Below are 15,162 nucleotides of genomic sequence, written 5' to 3'. Positions count from 1 at the left end.
TTCTCATGTATCCCTGAATCACACCTTCTTACTGTACCCCTGAATCACACCTTCTCACTGGTATCCCTGAATCACATCTTCTCTCTATATCCCTAAATCACACCTTCTCACTGTACCCCTGAATCACACCTTCTCACTGTATCCCTGAACCACATCTTCTCTCTATATCCCTAAATCACACCTTCTCACTGTATCCCTGAATCACATCTTCTCACTGTATCCCTGAATCACACCTTCTCACTGTATCCCTGAATCACATCTTCTCACTGTATCCCTGAATCACATCTTCTCTCTATATCCCTAAATCACACCTTCTCACTGTATCCCTGAATCACATCTTCTCACTATATCCCTGAATCACATCTTCTCACTGTATCCCTGAATCACATCTTCTCACTGTATCCCTGAATCACATCTTCTCTCTATATCCCTAAATCACACCTTCTCACTGTATCCCTGAATCACATCTTCTCACTATATCCTAAATCACACCTTCTCACTGTATCCCTGAATCACACCTTCTCATTGCATCCTGAATCACACCACCTCACTGTATCCTGAATCATTCCTTTTCACTGTATCTCTGGATCACACTTTCTCACTGTATCTCTGGATCACACTTTCTCACTGTATCTCTGGATCACACTTTCTCACTGTGTCCCTGAATCACACCTTCTCATTGCATCCTGAATCACACCTTCTCATTGCATCCTGAATCACCCCTTTTCACTGTATCCTGAATCACCCCTTTTCACTGTATCCTGAATCACCCCTTTTCACTGTATCCCTGGGTCACACTTTCTCACTTCATCTCTGGATCACACTTTCTCACTGTATCCCTGGATCACACTTTCTCACTGTATCCCTGAATCACATCTTCTCACTGTATCCCTGAATCACACCTTCTCACTGTATCCTGAATCACCCCTTTTCACTGTATCCCTGGATCACACTTTCTCACTGTGTCCCTGGATCACACTTTCTCACTGTGTCCCTGGATCACACTTTCTCACTGTGTCCCTGAATCACACTGTCTCACTGTATCCCAGAATCACACCTCTAACTGTATCCCTGAATCACACCTTCTCACTGTATCCCTGAATCACACCTTCCCACTGTATCCCTGGATCACACCTTCCCACTGTGTCCCTGAATCACACCTTCCCACTGTGTCCCTGAATCAAACCTCCTCACTGTGTCCCAGAATCACACCTCTCACTGTATCCCTGAATCACACCTTCTCACTGTATGATAGGATGAGGGCGGAATTGGCTAATGTAGACTGGGAGCGCCGACTAGTTGGTAGGACAGCTGAGGAACAGTGGAGGATTTTTAAGGAGATTTTTCTGAGTACTCAGCAAAAATATATTCCAGTGAAAAAGAAGGAATGTAAGAAAAGGGATAATCAGCCGTGGATAACTAAGGAAATAAAGGAGAGTATCAAATTAAAAACCAATGTGTACAGAGTGGCCAAAATTAGTGGGGAACTAGAAGATTGGGAAAGCTTTAAAAAACAACAAAGAACTACTAAGAAAGCGATAAAGAAAGGAAAGATATATTATGAAACTAAACTAGCACAAAATATAAAAACTGATAGTAAAAGTTTTTACAAATATATGAAAAGGAAAAAAGTGGCCAAAGTAAATGTTGGACCCTTAGAAGAAGAGAAGGGGGATTTAATAATGGGGAACAAGGAAATGGCCGAGGCCTTAAACAAGTTTTTTGTGTCGGTCTTCACGGTAGAGGACACAAATAGCTTACCGATAATTGACGGTCGTGGGATTGTAGGAGGTGAGGACCTTAAAATGATTGCTATTACTAAAGAGGTAGTGCTTGGTAGGCTAATGGACTAAAGGTAAACAAATCCCCGGATCCAGATGGAATGCATCGCAAGGTGCTAAAAGAAACAGCAGAAGTAATAGCAGATGCGTTAGTTGTAATTTATCAAAATTCGCTGGACTCTGGGGAGGTCTCAGCTGATTGGAAAACAGCTAATGTAACGCCACTGTTTAAAAAAGGATGTAGACAAAAGGCAGGTAACTACAGGCCAGTTAGCTTAACGTCCGTAGTTGGGAAAATGCTGGAATCCATCATTAAAGAAGAAATAGCAGGACACCTAGAAAAGAATGGTTCAATCAAGCAGTTGCAGCATAGATTCATGAAGGGTTGTGTTTGACAAACTTAATGGATGTTTATGAAAATGTAACGAGTGCGGTTGACAGAGGGGAACCGGTGGATGTGGTGTTTTTAGATTTCCAGAAGGCGTTCAATAAGGCTGCTGCATAAGATTAAGGTACACGGAGTTGGGGGTTGAAGATTGGCTATCTAACAGGAAGCAGAGAGTTGGAATAATTGGGTGCTTTTCCGGTTGGCAGTTGGTGACTAGTGGCATGCCGCAGGGATCGGTGCTGGGGCCTCAACTGTTTACTATATACATAGACGATTTGGAGGAGGGGACCAAGTGTAGGGTAACAAAGTTTGCGGATGACACACAGATGAGTGGGAAAGCAAATTGCGTGGAGGACGCGGAAAGTCTGCAGAGAGATTTGCATAGGCTAAGTGAGTGGGCGAGGACCTGGCAGATGGAGTATAATGTTGGCAAGTGTGAGGTTATCCACTTTGGAAGGAATAATAGTAAAATGAACTGTTATTTAAATGGTAAAAAATTACAACATGCTACTGTGCAGAGGGACCTGGGGGTCCTTGTGCATGAATCACAAAAACCCAGTCTGCAGGTGCAGCAGGTAATCAAGAAGGCGAATGGAATGTTGGCCTTTATCGCGAGGGGGATGGAGTATAAAAGCAGGGAGGTCTTGCTGCAATTGTACAAGGTACTGGTGAGGCCACAACTAGAGTACTGTGTGCAGTTTTGGTCCCTTATTTGCGAAAGGATATATTGGCTTTGGAGGGAGTACAGAGAAGGTTCACCAGGTTGATTCTGGAGATGAGGGGGTTAACTTATGAGGAGAGATTGAGTAGATTGGGCTTATTCTCATTGGGAGTTTAGAAGGCTGAGGGGAGATCTTATAGAGACATATAAGATAATGAAGGGGCTAGACAGGGTAGAAGCAGAGAGATTATTTCCACTTAGAATGGAAACAAAAACTCGAGGGCACAGCCTCAAAATAAGGGGGAGTCAATTTAGAACAGAGTTGAGGAGGAACTTCTTCTCCCAGAGAGTGAATCTTTGGAATTCTCTGCCCATTGAAGCGGCAGAGGCTACCTCGTTAAATGTGTTTAAGTCACAGGTGGATAGATTTCTGACCAGTAAGGGAATTAAGGGTTATGGAGAGCAGGCGGGTAAGTGGAACTGGACCACTATCAGATCAGCCATGATTTTATTGAATGGCGGGGCAGGCTCGAGGGGCTAGATGGCCTACTCCTGCTCCTATTTCTTATGTTCTTATGTTCTTATCTCTGAACCACACCTCCTCACAGTATCCTGAATCACACCTCCTCACTGCATCCCTGAATCACACCTTCTCACTGTATCCCTGAATCACACCTTCTAACTGTATCCTGAATCACACCTTCTCACTGTATCCCTGAACCACACCTTCTCACTGTATCCCTGAACCACAGCTTCTCACTGTATCCTGAATCACACCCTCTCACTGTATCCCTGAATCACACCTTCTCACTGTATCCCTGAACCACACCTTCTCACTGTATCCCTGAACCACACCTTCTCACTGTATCCTGAATCACACCTTCTGACTGTATCCCTGAACCACACCACCTCACTGTATCCTGAACCACACCTTCTCACTGTATCCCTGAACCACACCTTCTCACTGTATCCCTGAACCACACCTTCTCACCGTATCCCTGAACCACACCTTCTCACCGTATCCCTGAACCACACCTTCTCACCGTATCCCTGAACCACACCTTCTCACCGTATCCCTGAACCACACCTTCTCACCGTATCCCTGAACCACACCTCCTCACTGTATCCTGAATCTCACCTTCTCATTGCATCCCTGAACCACACCTTCTCACTGTATCCCTGAACCACACCTTCTCACTGTATCCCTGAACCACACCTTCTCACTGTATCCCTGAACCACACCTTCTCACTGTATCCCTGAATCACACCTTCTCACTGTATCCCTGAATCACACCTTCTCACTGTATCCCTGAATCACACCTTCTCACTGTATCCCTGAATCACACCTTCTCACTGTATCCCTGAATCACACCTTCTCACTGTATCCCTGAATCACACCTTCTCACTGTATCCCTGAACCACACCTTCTCACTGTATCCCTGAACCACACCTTCTCACTGAATCCCTGAATCACACCTTCTCACTGTATCCTGAATCACACCTTCTTACTGTATCCTGAACCACACCTTCTCACTGTATCCCTGAACCACACCTTCTCACTGTATCCCTGAACCACACCTTCTCACTGTATCCCTGAACCACACCTTCTCACTGTATCCTGAATCACACCTTCTCACTGTATCCCTGAACCACACCTTCTGACTGTATCCCTGAACCACACCTTCTCACCGTATCCCTGAACCACACCTTCTCACCGTATCCCTGAACCACACCTTCTCACCGTATCCCTGAACCACACCTTCTCACTGTATCCTGAATCACACCTTCTCATTGCATCCCTGAATCACACCTTCTCACTGTATCCCTGAACCACACCTCCTCACTGTATCCCTGAACCACACCTTCTCACTGTATCCCTGAACCACACCTTCTCACTGTATCCCTGAACCACACCTTCTCACTGTATCCCTGAACCACACCTTCTCACTGTATCCCTGAACCACACCTTCTCACTGTATCCCTGAACCACACCTTCTCACTGTATCCCTGAACCACACCTCCTCACTGTATCCCTGAACCACACCTCCTCACTGTATCCTGAATCACACCGTCTCACTGTATCTCTGAACCACACCTCCTCACTGTATCCTGAATCACACCGTCTCACTGTATCCCTGAATCACGCCTTCTCACTGTATCCTGAATCACACCGTCTCACTGTATCCCTGAACCACACCTCCTCACTGCATCCTGAATCACACCGTCTCACTGTATCCCTGAACCACACCTCCTCACTGTATCCTGAATCACACCTTCTCACTGTATCCCTGAACCGCACCTCCTCACTGTATCCTGAATCACGCCTTCTCACTGTATCCCTGAACCACACCTCCTCACTGTATCCTGAATCACACCATCTCACTGTATCTCTGAACCACACCTCCTCACTGTATCCTGAATCACACCGTCTCACTGTATCCCTGAACCACACCTCCTCACTGTATCCTGAATCACACCACCTCACTGTATCCATGAACCACACCTCCTCACTGTATCCTGAATCACACCGTCTCACTGTATCCCTGAACCACACCTCCTCACTGTATCCTGAATCACACCGTCTCACTGTATCCCTGAACCACACCTCCTCACTGTATCCCTGAATCACCCCTTCTCACTGTATCCCTGAACCACACCTTCACATTGCATCCCTGAATCACACCGTCTCACTGTATCCCTGAATCACACCTTCTCACTATATGCCTGAACCACACTATCACACTGCATGCCTGAATCACATCTTCTCACTGTATCCCTGAACCACACCTTCGCACTGAATCCTGAATCACACCTTCTCACTGTATCCCTGAACCACACCTTCTCACTGTATTCTTGAATTGCACCTTCTCATCATAGCTTTTAGTTTCACCCCATCTTCTTTTCATTATATACATCAATTCGCCCATCCTGTCATCACCCTCTCCCCATATCCCTCACTGTCACCCTCTCTCCATATCCCTCAGTTCCATCCTCTCTCCATGTCCCTCACTTACATTCTCTCCCCATATCTCTCACTCTCATCCTTTCATCATACCCCTCAGACCTACCCTCTCACCATATCTCTCACTCAGTGTGTCACCATATCCCTCGCTCGAATCCACTCACTATATCCTTCACTCATACTTTCTCATCATATCCCTGACTTCTTTCCTCACCATATTCTTCACTCCCACCCTCTCATTGACTTCTGGTGGTGCCATCTACTTACAGGGCTTGAACGCTGCAACATTCTGTCAAATTCAGTGTTTATCTAATTTGGAGACAACATGAGGTTGATGCAGGGCATAAAGGACAGGAAGGGGGAGGGGGATCAATCATTAGAAGATGTAGATGATGACTCTATTTCTGGTCCATTTTCTCCTTCCTGTTCTGAAGAAGTTGAACCTTACATTGCTATCCACAGGTAACTGGTCATTCATGATATGTCGCTCTGGGGCAGGGAGTTTCAGGCAGCTTAACTATGGGTCTCAAAACGGGTTCACTTCTGACCAGATGTGTGGACTTTCCAGGTGTGGCTGCTGGGTTCTGATCCAACTCCGGATGCCAGGCCAATTCTTGTTCTCTTCCCTAACTCCGGGGAGCTGAGATCCAATACTTGTCCAGCAGTATGCCAGCTTTTGACCAGTCCCACACCACCCAAGAATCGGACCATGGCATTGTCTAGTCTCTATGACACACAAGGCCCTTTACCCACTAAACCTTGAAGGAGTTTCCAAATTCAAATGGGGATTCTGCCTTTGACCATCAAGTCTGCACCGATAACAATCTCACCCAGGTCCTATTCCCATAACCCCACACATTTATCCTCCTAATCCCCCTGACACTAAGGAGCATTTTAGCATGGCCAATCAACTTAAGCCGCACATGTTTGGACTGTGGGAGGAAACCGGAGCACCTGGAGGAAACCCACGCAGGCATGGGGAGAATGAGGTACACAGTGTTCAAATCAGAGGGTCCTTTATCTGTGTCTAAAATGAAAGTTTGTTTCTCTTTCTGCGCATTCACCCCACCCAGCCCCAGGTATTTTTAAGTGTTTATATAAGATATGCTGTAATTGTGTGATCTGGAGTGGAACAGGAGACCCTTATCACAAACAGCAACTGGAGGATTGTGCAGCTCTGAGTCTGGATCAAAGTGACCTGCACTCCCCTCTTCCACCACTCTGCTCCCCGTCAGAGCAGAACAGTGTGGAGAATTTGCACAGTGCTCGCAGTTCAAGCTGCACCGTTGCTGCAATCACTGAATTGGAGACCTGTGATCAGAAAACAGTGACTTTAACATTGGGATGATTGAATCACTTCTCTGTGGGCTTTACAGCCAAAGTGTAATTGCAGTGTGGTCAAAGGTCTCCTCTTTTGACGGCCAGTCAGCACTTAATGTCCTTTGAGCGGGCGGATTGTACATTAGTCTAGGCTGCGGCCACGACTTGCGTTCCACTTCAGTCGAGAACCGATTTATAATGTGACTCGATATCAGATGCTTTAACATTGATTCCTTTTGTACTCCTATCCTGTGGTTTCGACTAACCTGTCAATGCTGTTTTTTTCTTACTTCTTTCATTTGCTTCATTTATGCATTAAGTGGTTGCTTAGATTTAAGGTAAGATATCTCAGTGCTTCTCTGCCATCCTATTGCTATGCTGAGGATATTACAGACTGGGTGGTTAAATGCTGCAGAGCTTACATTCTTTAAAGCAAAGATTTCCTAAGGGTGTAGATTCCACCTTTACAATGATTTGTAACATTACCAAAATTTACAGACAGCTCTGACCCTGAATTTTAATGCCCAAAGCCTCTGTCATAAAAGAGAGTGGCAGATTCTGACTTAAGTGTATGATCTAAAATCTGATGTTCACAGTATGTGCCCATTTATATATCTAGGCACTGGGGAGGCCAGACTCTGGGCAGCTTGGAAATGTGATGGTAGTAGCTCAGTAACAGGTATAGCTTTCTCATTGCCATGTCCCTGCAATCCAAGGCACTTTTGAAATAAGAGAGGTTCTTCTGGACCTCTCAGGTATACATATGCATGCACCCTAGGAAGGGGCCACATGTATCCTGGGAAGGGGCTGTCCTTATCCTAGGAAAGGACTGCCCGTTGATTGAACACAGACCAACCCCCCTAAACACCGCTGACATAATATGGCCTAGCGCCACTACTGTCACCGTCCAGCTGTTGTTGGCATCCTGTGCCTTTGTTTACATCCAGACTTATTATTTCATTGCTCTCCTGGCTGGCCCCCCTTCACCCACCCTACACAATCTGAATTCATCCAACATTCTGCTGCCTTTATTCTATCCCACCCCCAGTCTAATTCAACCATTATCCTACATTGGCCGCTGTTCCACCAACACTTCAAAAATCAATATTCTCATTTTTGTGCTTAATTCCTCTTGTGCCTCACCTCTCCCTCTATTTCCTCATGCCCCTGAGCTTTCTCTTCCTCTGACTCTTGCCTGTTGTGTACCCTGGCTTCCTTTTGCCCCACCATTGGTGGCTGTGCCTTCAGCCGTATATAACCCTAGATGGTGGCGCGACAGCACAGGGTTCGATTCCAGCCTTGGGTCACTGTCTGTGTGGAGTCTGCACGTTCTCCCCTGTCTGGGTAGGTTTCCTCCAGGTGCTTCTGTTTCCTCCCACAGTCCAAAAGCCGAGCCGGTCAGGTGCATTGGCCGTGCTAAATTCTCCCTCAATGTACCCGAACAGGTGCCAGAGTGTGGCGACTAGGGGATTTTCACAGCAACTTTATTGCAGTGTTAATGTAAGCCCACTTGTGACTAATAAATAAACCTTAACCCATATGCTGAAATTTCCCCTCTCAATCACTCCAGCTCTCTCGTTGCTGTTAAAAAACCCTTCTTAAAACCCATCTCTAATTCAAGTATTTGGTCATTCCTCCCAGTATCTCCTCCTGTGACTTGGCATTGATTTCTGTCTGATTACTCTCCTGTAGGACATAGCTTGTTGTCCATGTTCCAACATTGCTACCCAGGGCCAGCTCCACTATACTGGGAGGCAGGGCATTCTGGGCTTCCTGCTAGCCAGATTAACATTGATTCCTGGATAAAAGCATATTAGCGCAGGTGCTGAAATCTGAAACCAAAAGAGAAAACGGTGGAAAATCCCTTAAAGGGTCATCTGGACACGAAACGTCAGCTCTTTTCTCTCCTTTCAGATGCTGCCAGACCTCCTGAGATTTTCCAACATTTTCTCTTTTGGTCACACTGATTCCTCCCTCTCTTGCCCCAACACTATTTGCCCTCAATTCCGACGTCTGTTAACAGAAAGGAAATGCTACCACTCTATTTGGGATTCCATACTCTGAGACCTACCTCCGAGTGAGAGCTACTGGCTGCTGTTGTAGTACATTATAAATTCAGTCTGTCAGGGAATCTGGATTTCTTCTCACAGTTGACACAACAGTAGCTGAGAGGCCAGCTGATAGCTGTGCAGATATCTTGCTATTTTGGCCCCACTGCTTGAACCTTATTACCCAGTGTCTGCAGAGCTCCAGCCCTCAGCTCTTAATATTCACACTTAATAGAGACAACTAGACAGCTTATTGTAAACTTCATTAAGAGGCAGAGATCAATAGGAAGCTTAGATAATTTAATCTCCAGCCACTGACAATCTGTAATATTCAATATTGACAATGGAATTGCAGCAAAAGAAAAGCAGTTCCTGGTGCAGTCTCGAATCTAAACCTGTCACCCAAACTGGGAACTCTGCATGCTTTTATTGGACAAGTAGTGGCTGTACTGTGATGCCCTCTGCTGTTGATTAATCCACTGGCACTCAGTCTCAATTCACTCATGAATGGTGTGGAATTCAGCGAAGTATTGAGTGATGCTCAGTGCCTGTGGCACTGCATCCAACAGGGTGAGGGAGAGATTCTGGATGAAGGGGCTTGAGTCACACACACAGACCACTCAGCCCAGCAATGCTGGACTATTAAGAGACAACATCCAATTACTCTGTCGTTAGTTGCCCTTTGACCATCTCCACCTATCAACCAGCTTCACCCATCATGTCCAGTTATTCCAACATGGACTTCCCCTCTGTCCTCATTCCAATTAACCTCACAGCAAAAGATCACGTCCAGTTATTTTGCTCCATCATGGGTTTCCTGGTCTGTCAGCACCACTTGTTGATTCCCTTCTTTGAGAAAGAATAAGATAATGCCTTCCCTCTGTGAAAATTAAACAAGCAGTGCTTTTAGTGTCTGCCAGCCTCTAACTCTGATCAGATATCCATCCAGTCCCTTTTAACAATGTCAGTAGACCGTGTACACCAGCTATTCACACCAGTTAATGGGCAGGAAGCAGTTACAATGCTGAGACATGTAGGTTATAAACTTAGCAGGTGGGGAACAGTCTACAGTCTGGAGCAGAGAGAAGGCTGCTTTCATTGGGCTTTGCTCCTTGCTCCCCTCTGCAGTCCAATCAACTCGTCTTGAGAATCACTTCAGTCCTTGTGTTTTCGGCCAAAGAATGAAACCACACAAGACAAAATGAACTTGGAATATTGTTTTTTTAACAATGTAGGGCGTGCACACGGTCTGGAATCCCCAGTGTCAGCTGAGTTAGCAGGAATTTATCTCCCTGGTATGTGATATCCTGCTTATTCTATATATGTCCATTTTTACTTGAAAAAAAAATCAAAATTTGTACCATTTCTGCATCATTTCTTGAAGCATCCTGCCCAGCTCATTCTCGGGTATTTTGGTTAGCAAAGGAATTGTCAATTGGGTATGCAGCTGCTAGTGAGCAGGAGCCCACAACACCAAACTGCTGATTTCACACTCAATTGTTATTTCATTCAGAGATACGGGGTAGTTGCTGTGAGTAACATCAAAAAGTTACACTGGTGCAATAAGGAATGCTCTATGGTATAAAAGCTAAGGCAGATGCAAGTGCTTGAGATAGTGTAGGGGGAACTCTACTCTGTGTCTGACCCCGTGCTATACCTGTTCTGGGAGTGTTTGATGGAGTACACTGTAGAGGGAGCTTTACTCTGTTCTGACCCTGTGCTGTACCTGTCTGGGAGTGTTTGATGGGAGACAGTGTAGAGGGAGCTTTATTCTGTATCTAACCCTGTGCTGTACCTATCCTGAGAGTGTTTGATGGGAACAGTGTAGAGGGAGCTTTATTCTGTATCTAACCCCATGCTGTACCTGTCCTGGGAGTGTTTGGTGGGGACAGTGTAGAGGGAGTTTTACTTTCTATCTAACCCCATACTGTATCTATCTGGGGAATGATTGATACTGCCAAAGTTATTTGGCACTAACATCCCTCAACCCCAAGTGCTTGTGCATAAAAACCTTCAGCTCAATGACACACTATCACCACCCTGTCAATACAGCTGCAGACTGTACTTCCATACTTGAAGCCCAGATTCCCAGCACTGGGGACAGCTCCATTCTGAGGCCAAGTGAAGTATTCTGTGCCCTTGGGAAGCCTGGAGTCAGTGTATCATGATGTGGAGATGCTGGCGTTGGACTGGTGTAAACACAGTAAAAAGTCTCTCAACACCAGGGTAAAGTCCAAAAACTGTTGGATTTTAACCTGATGTCGTTAGTGTATCAATCAGTGGAGTCAGTGCTCAAAGCAGTTAATAACAATTCAGATCTCCATAAAGAAATTTCAAATACTGGAATGGACAAGATTGGCTTTGGAAAGCAGAGTGAGCTGGTCATGAATAATGAAAAACCATTAGAATGTCCGACCTAAACAAATGCATTTTCTGCGGGAGATATTTGTTTGATATTGATTACTAGTGATGGTGTGATATGGCCATTTATCTCTGAAATGTGATTATGTATGTAGAATAAATCACTTCCTTCTTATCCTGCAAATGTAGCTCTGTATGAATAATCTTAAAGCAATTACTGTTAGTGCAGTCATTTATGGGACAAGGTGCAAGGTTTGTGTAAATTTAAAATAGAACTAAGAGCTCGAGTCGGACATGTGGCAGGCAATCACATGTATTTTTGACATTAAATGACACAATAGTGTTGTCAGTGTAAGCCCAGTCTGCATTGACCCCATGTGGCATTCTGCAGTCTGACATGTGTAAATATCAGGCAATCTGAGAGTTTGCTCATTTCAGTTGCTGCATTACAGCATCAGGGTTTTCAGAAAAGGGCCATGGTTCTTGCTTCTAATCATTGCTCAACGTGCTGGTGTGTGGGCATGCCTGAGTGAGTGTGAGAGAGAGAGTTGGCTGACTATAGGGTTGGGTTTGTCTGGATCCTGATCACACTGTTCTTTTGCAGTGACTGAGGATAGTTACAGTGATCAAATCCAGAGGAGGCTCTGAACGCTGGTATAAGTGTCCCGTCTGCCTGCTAATCGGAAGTCACTTGGAGGAAACTGGCTTTCCTCTTTACTGGTTATAGTACTTCTCGAATGGCATCAGTGCTGCTTCTGAACTCCAATTTTCAAAATTCCCTGACCACACTCCCAGATGTAGGGGAATCCCTGACCACACTCCCTGATATAGCAGAGTCTTTAACCACACTCCTTAATGTAGGAGAGTCCTTAACCACACTCGCTGCTGTAGGAGAGTCTTTAACGATACACCCTGATGTCGGAGAGTGTTTAACCACAGCACCTGATGTAGGAACATCTTTAACCACATTCCCTGATGTAGGAGAGTCTTTAGTCATGCTCCCTGATGTAGGAGAGCCTTTAACCATACACTCTGATGTAGGAAAGTCTTTAACCCCCATACACCCGGATGTAGGAGAATCTTTAACCACACTCCCTGATATAGGAGAGTCTTTAACCACACTCCCTAACATAGGAGAGTCTTTAACCACAATCCCTGACGTAGGAGAGCCTTTAACCACACTCCCTGATGTGGGATAGTCTTTAACCACACTCCCTGATGTAGAAGAGTCCCTAACCGCACTCTGATGTTGGAGAGTCTTTAACCACAGTCCCTGATGTAGGAGAGTCTTCAACCACACTCCCTGATGTAGAAGAGTCCCTAACCATATTCTCTGATGTAGGAGAGTCCTTAACCGCACTTCCTGATGTAGAAGAGTCCTTAACGACACTCCCAGATGTAGGAGAGTCTTTAACCACACTCCCTGATGTAGGAGAGTCTTCAACCACACTCCCTGACGTAGAAGAGTCCCTAACCGCACTCTCTGATGTAGGAGAGTCCTTAACCGCACTTCCTGATGTAGAAGAGTCCTTAACGACACTCCCAGATGTAGGAGAGTCTTTAACCACACTCCCTGATGTAGGAGAGTCCCTAACCGCACTCTCTGATGTAGGAGAGTCTATAACCACACTTCCTGATGTAGAAGAGTCCTTAACCACACTCCCTGATGTAGGAGAGTCTTTAAGCACACTCCCTGATTCCCTGATATAGGAGAGTCTTCTACATCCCTGATGTAGGAGAGTCCCTAACCGCACTCTCTGATATAGGAGAGTTTTTAACCACATTCCCTGATGTAGGAGAGTCTTTAACCACACTCCCTGATGTAGGAGAGTCCCTAACCACACTCTCTGATGTAGAAGAGTCTTTAACCACATGCCCTGATGTAGAAGAGTCTTCAACTGCACTTCCTGATGTAGAAGGAGTCCTTAACCACACTCCCTGATGTAGAAGAGTCTTTAACCACATTCCCTGAGGTAGGAGAGTCCCTAACCACACTCCCTGATGTAGAAGAGTCTCTAACTGCATTCCCTGAGGTAGGAGAGTCTTCAAACACACTCCTTGATGTAGGAGAGTCCCTAACCGCACTCTGTGATATAGGAGGACCCCTGCTCGCACATCATGACATAAGGAAGTCCATGACTGTACTCGCCAAACAGAACTTCCTGGGGAGGTCATCCTGGTATGGGGGGGCTCACTGTACTCCCTGGTATAGGGGAGCCCCAGATGGTATTTCTGGTGTTGGGAAGTCTCTGACCACTCTCTGTCTTTCCTATGCACTCATCATGATTCATCCCCTGTACAACCTCCATGCATCATCTCCTGTAAACCATCCGAAAGTCGCACAGTCTCTCCTCTGCATGGCCCCCCCGACTTGATGGCAGTGTGAATGAAACAGCATCAACTGTTCTTGTGACCGTCCATTAGTTTGTGATTTGTTTGTAGTTTTCACAACATTGAATCATTTGCAAATCAGGGGGGCTGGTGGGGTGATGGGGAGCGGCAATTTTCTGACCAACATTTACTGAGAAAGATCATTTGGTGTCTCAGGTGAAACCTGTCCTTCGCACGATGATGGGCCAAAAATGAGCCGCTGTTTCTCTGTCTGTTGCCAAGAAACGGTTGCATACTTGCCTTTCTCTTTTTTTTAAAACAATTGCTTTTCTGCTATTTTAAATTGCAAACCCTGTATCTGTTCTGTAAGATCATTTAGCCACCTAGAAAATGTGTAGACAAACACTTTGCATGGCCTCGCTCCCCTTTCCTTTTCTTTCTTTTCTTCCTTCTCTCCTACTCTAATTAAACCACTGCATCAGCCTCCCATCAGTGTTGGTGTGATTGGTGAGCCAACACGCCATTTGCTTACGTATCCGCCTCTTGCTTGTCGCCTTCCAGGTCAGCACCCAGAATATGAAGATGGGTGGGCTTCCACGGAGCACCCCACCCACGCAGAAACCCCCCAGCCCACCAGTGTCGGGGAAGGGCACCCTCGGGTAAGTGGATAATGCAAGTTGGAGCTGAGAGTGACTAGTCAGCCTGTAAGTCTTTTGAACGCATTTCCATAATTACCCTCTGATCCTCTAGGAGATAGAATCCCTACAGTGCAAAGGGAAGCCATTTGGCCCATCGAGTCTGCACTGACAACAATCCCAGTCAGACCCTATCCCCATAACACCATGTGCTTATCCTAGCTAATCTCCCTGACACTAAGGGTCAATTTATCATGGCCAATCTAGCTAACCTGCACATCTTTGGAGTGTGGGAGGAAACCCACACAGGCATGGGGAGAATGTGCAAACTCCACACAGACAGTGACCCAAGGCCAGAATCGAACCCAGGTCCCTGGCGCTGTGAGGCAGCAGTGCTAACCACTATGCCACCCAGATCATTGAATTGATGGTTAGCGTATAAAATTAATCTCCTACCTTTGACTCACTCCTCTGATCGACTGGCTCCTGGTACAGGCAACCCATATAATAGCTTCTCCAAGTAGGGTGGCCATCATTATCTGAATCTAGCTACATGAACCATGGGGAGGATAGAATCGCAGCTACACTTGATACTGGGAGTGAGATGCAGACTTGATTTCTTTCCTGCCCTGCTTGTGGTTGCTGTATTCCATTGGCTGCAGTGTAATATGGCAA

The 15,162-nt window shown here is 45.8% G+C and overlaps 1 protein-coding gene across 15 annotated transcripts in view; it reads left to right on the top strand.

Annotated features, from left to right (window-relative positions):
* The window catches only part of LOC145349967 (abl interactor 2), a 152,702-nt gene that overhangs the window by 105,554 nt on the left and 31,986 nt on the right, over nucleotides 1-15,162 (top strand). For 8 of the 15 annotated variants that reach the window (XM_080198726.1, XM_080198718.1, XM_080198725.1 and 5 more), the window contains exon 4: nucleotides 14,414-14,511. In XM_080198726.1, coding sequence (XP_080054852.1) covers nucleotides 14,414-14,511 — 98 coding nt within the window. Of the gene's footprint in view, nucleotides 1-7,432; nucleotides 7,451-14,413; nucleotides 14,512-15,162 lie in introns of all 15 variants that reach the window. The other 7 variants (XM_080198716.1, XM_080198724.1, XM_080198715.1 and 4 more) reach the window with 1 other exon arrangement.

The sequence above is a fragment of the Carcharhinus amblyrhynchos genome, chromosome 11, assembly GCF_965287045.1.
Source record: "Carcharhinus amblyrhynchos chromosome 11, sCarAmb.v2.hapA, whole genome shotgun sequence".
In the NCBI taxonomy this organism is placed as follows: domain Eukaryota; kingdom Metazoa; phylum Chordata; class Chondrichthyes; order Carcharhiniformes; family Carcharhinidae; genus Carcharhinus; species Carcharhinus amblyrhynchos.
The sequence above is the reverse complement of the archived record's forward strand: the minus strand, read 5'-3'. Positions and strand labels throughout refer to the sequence as shown.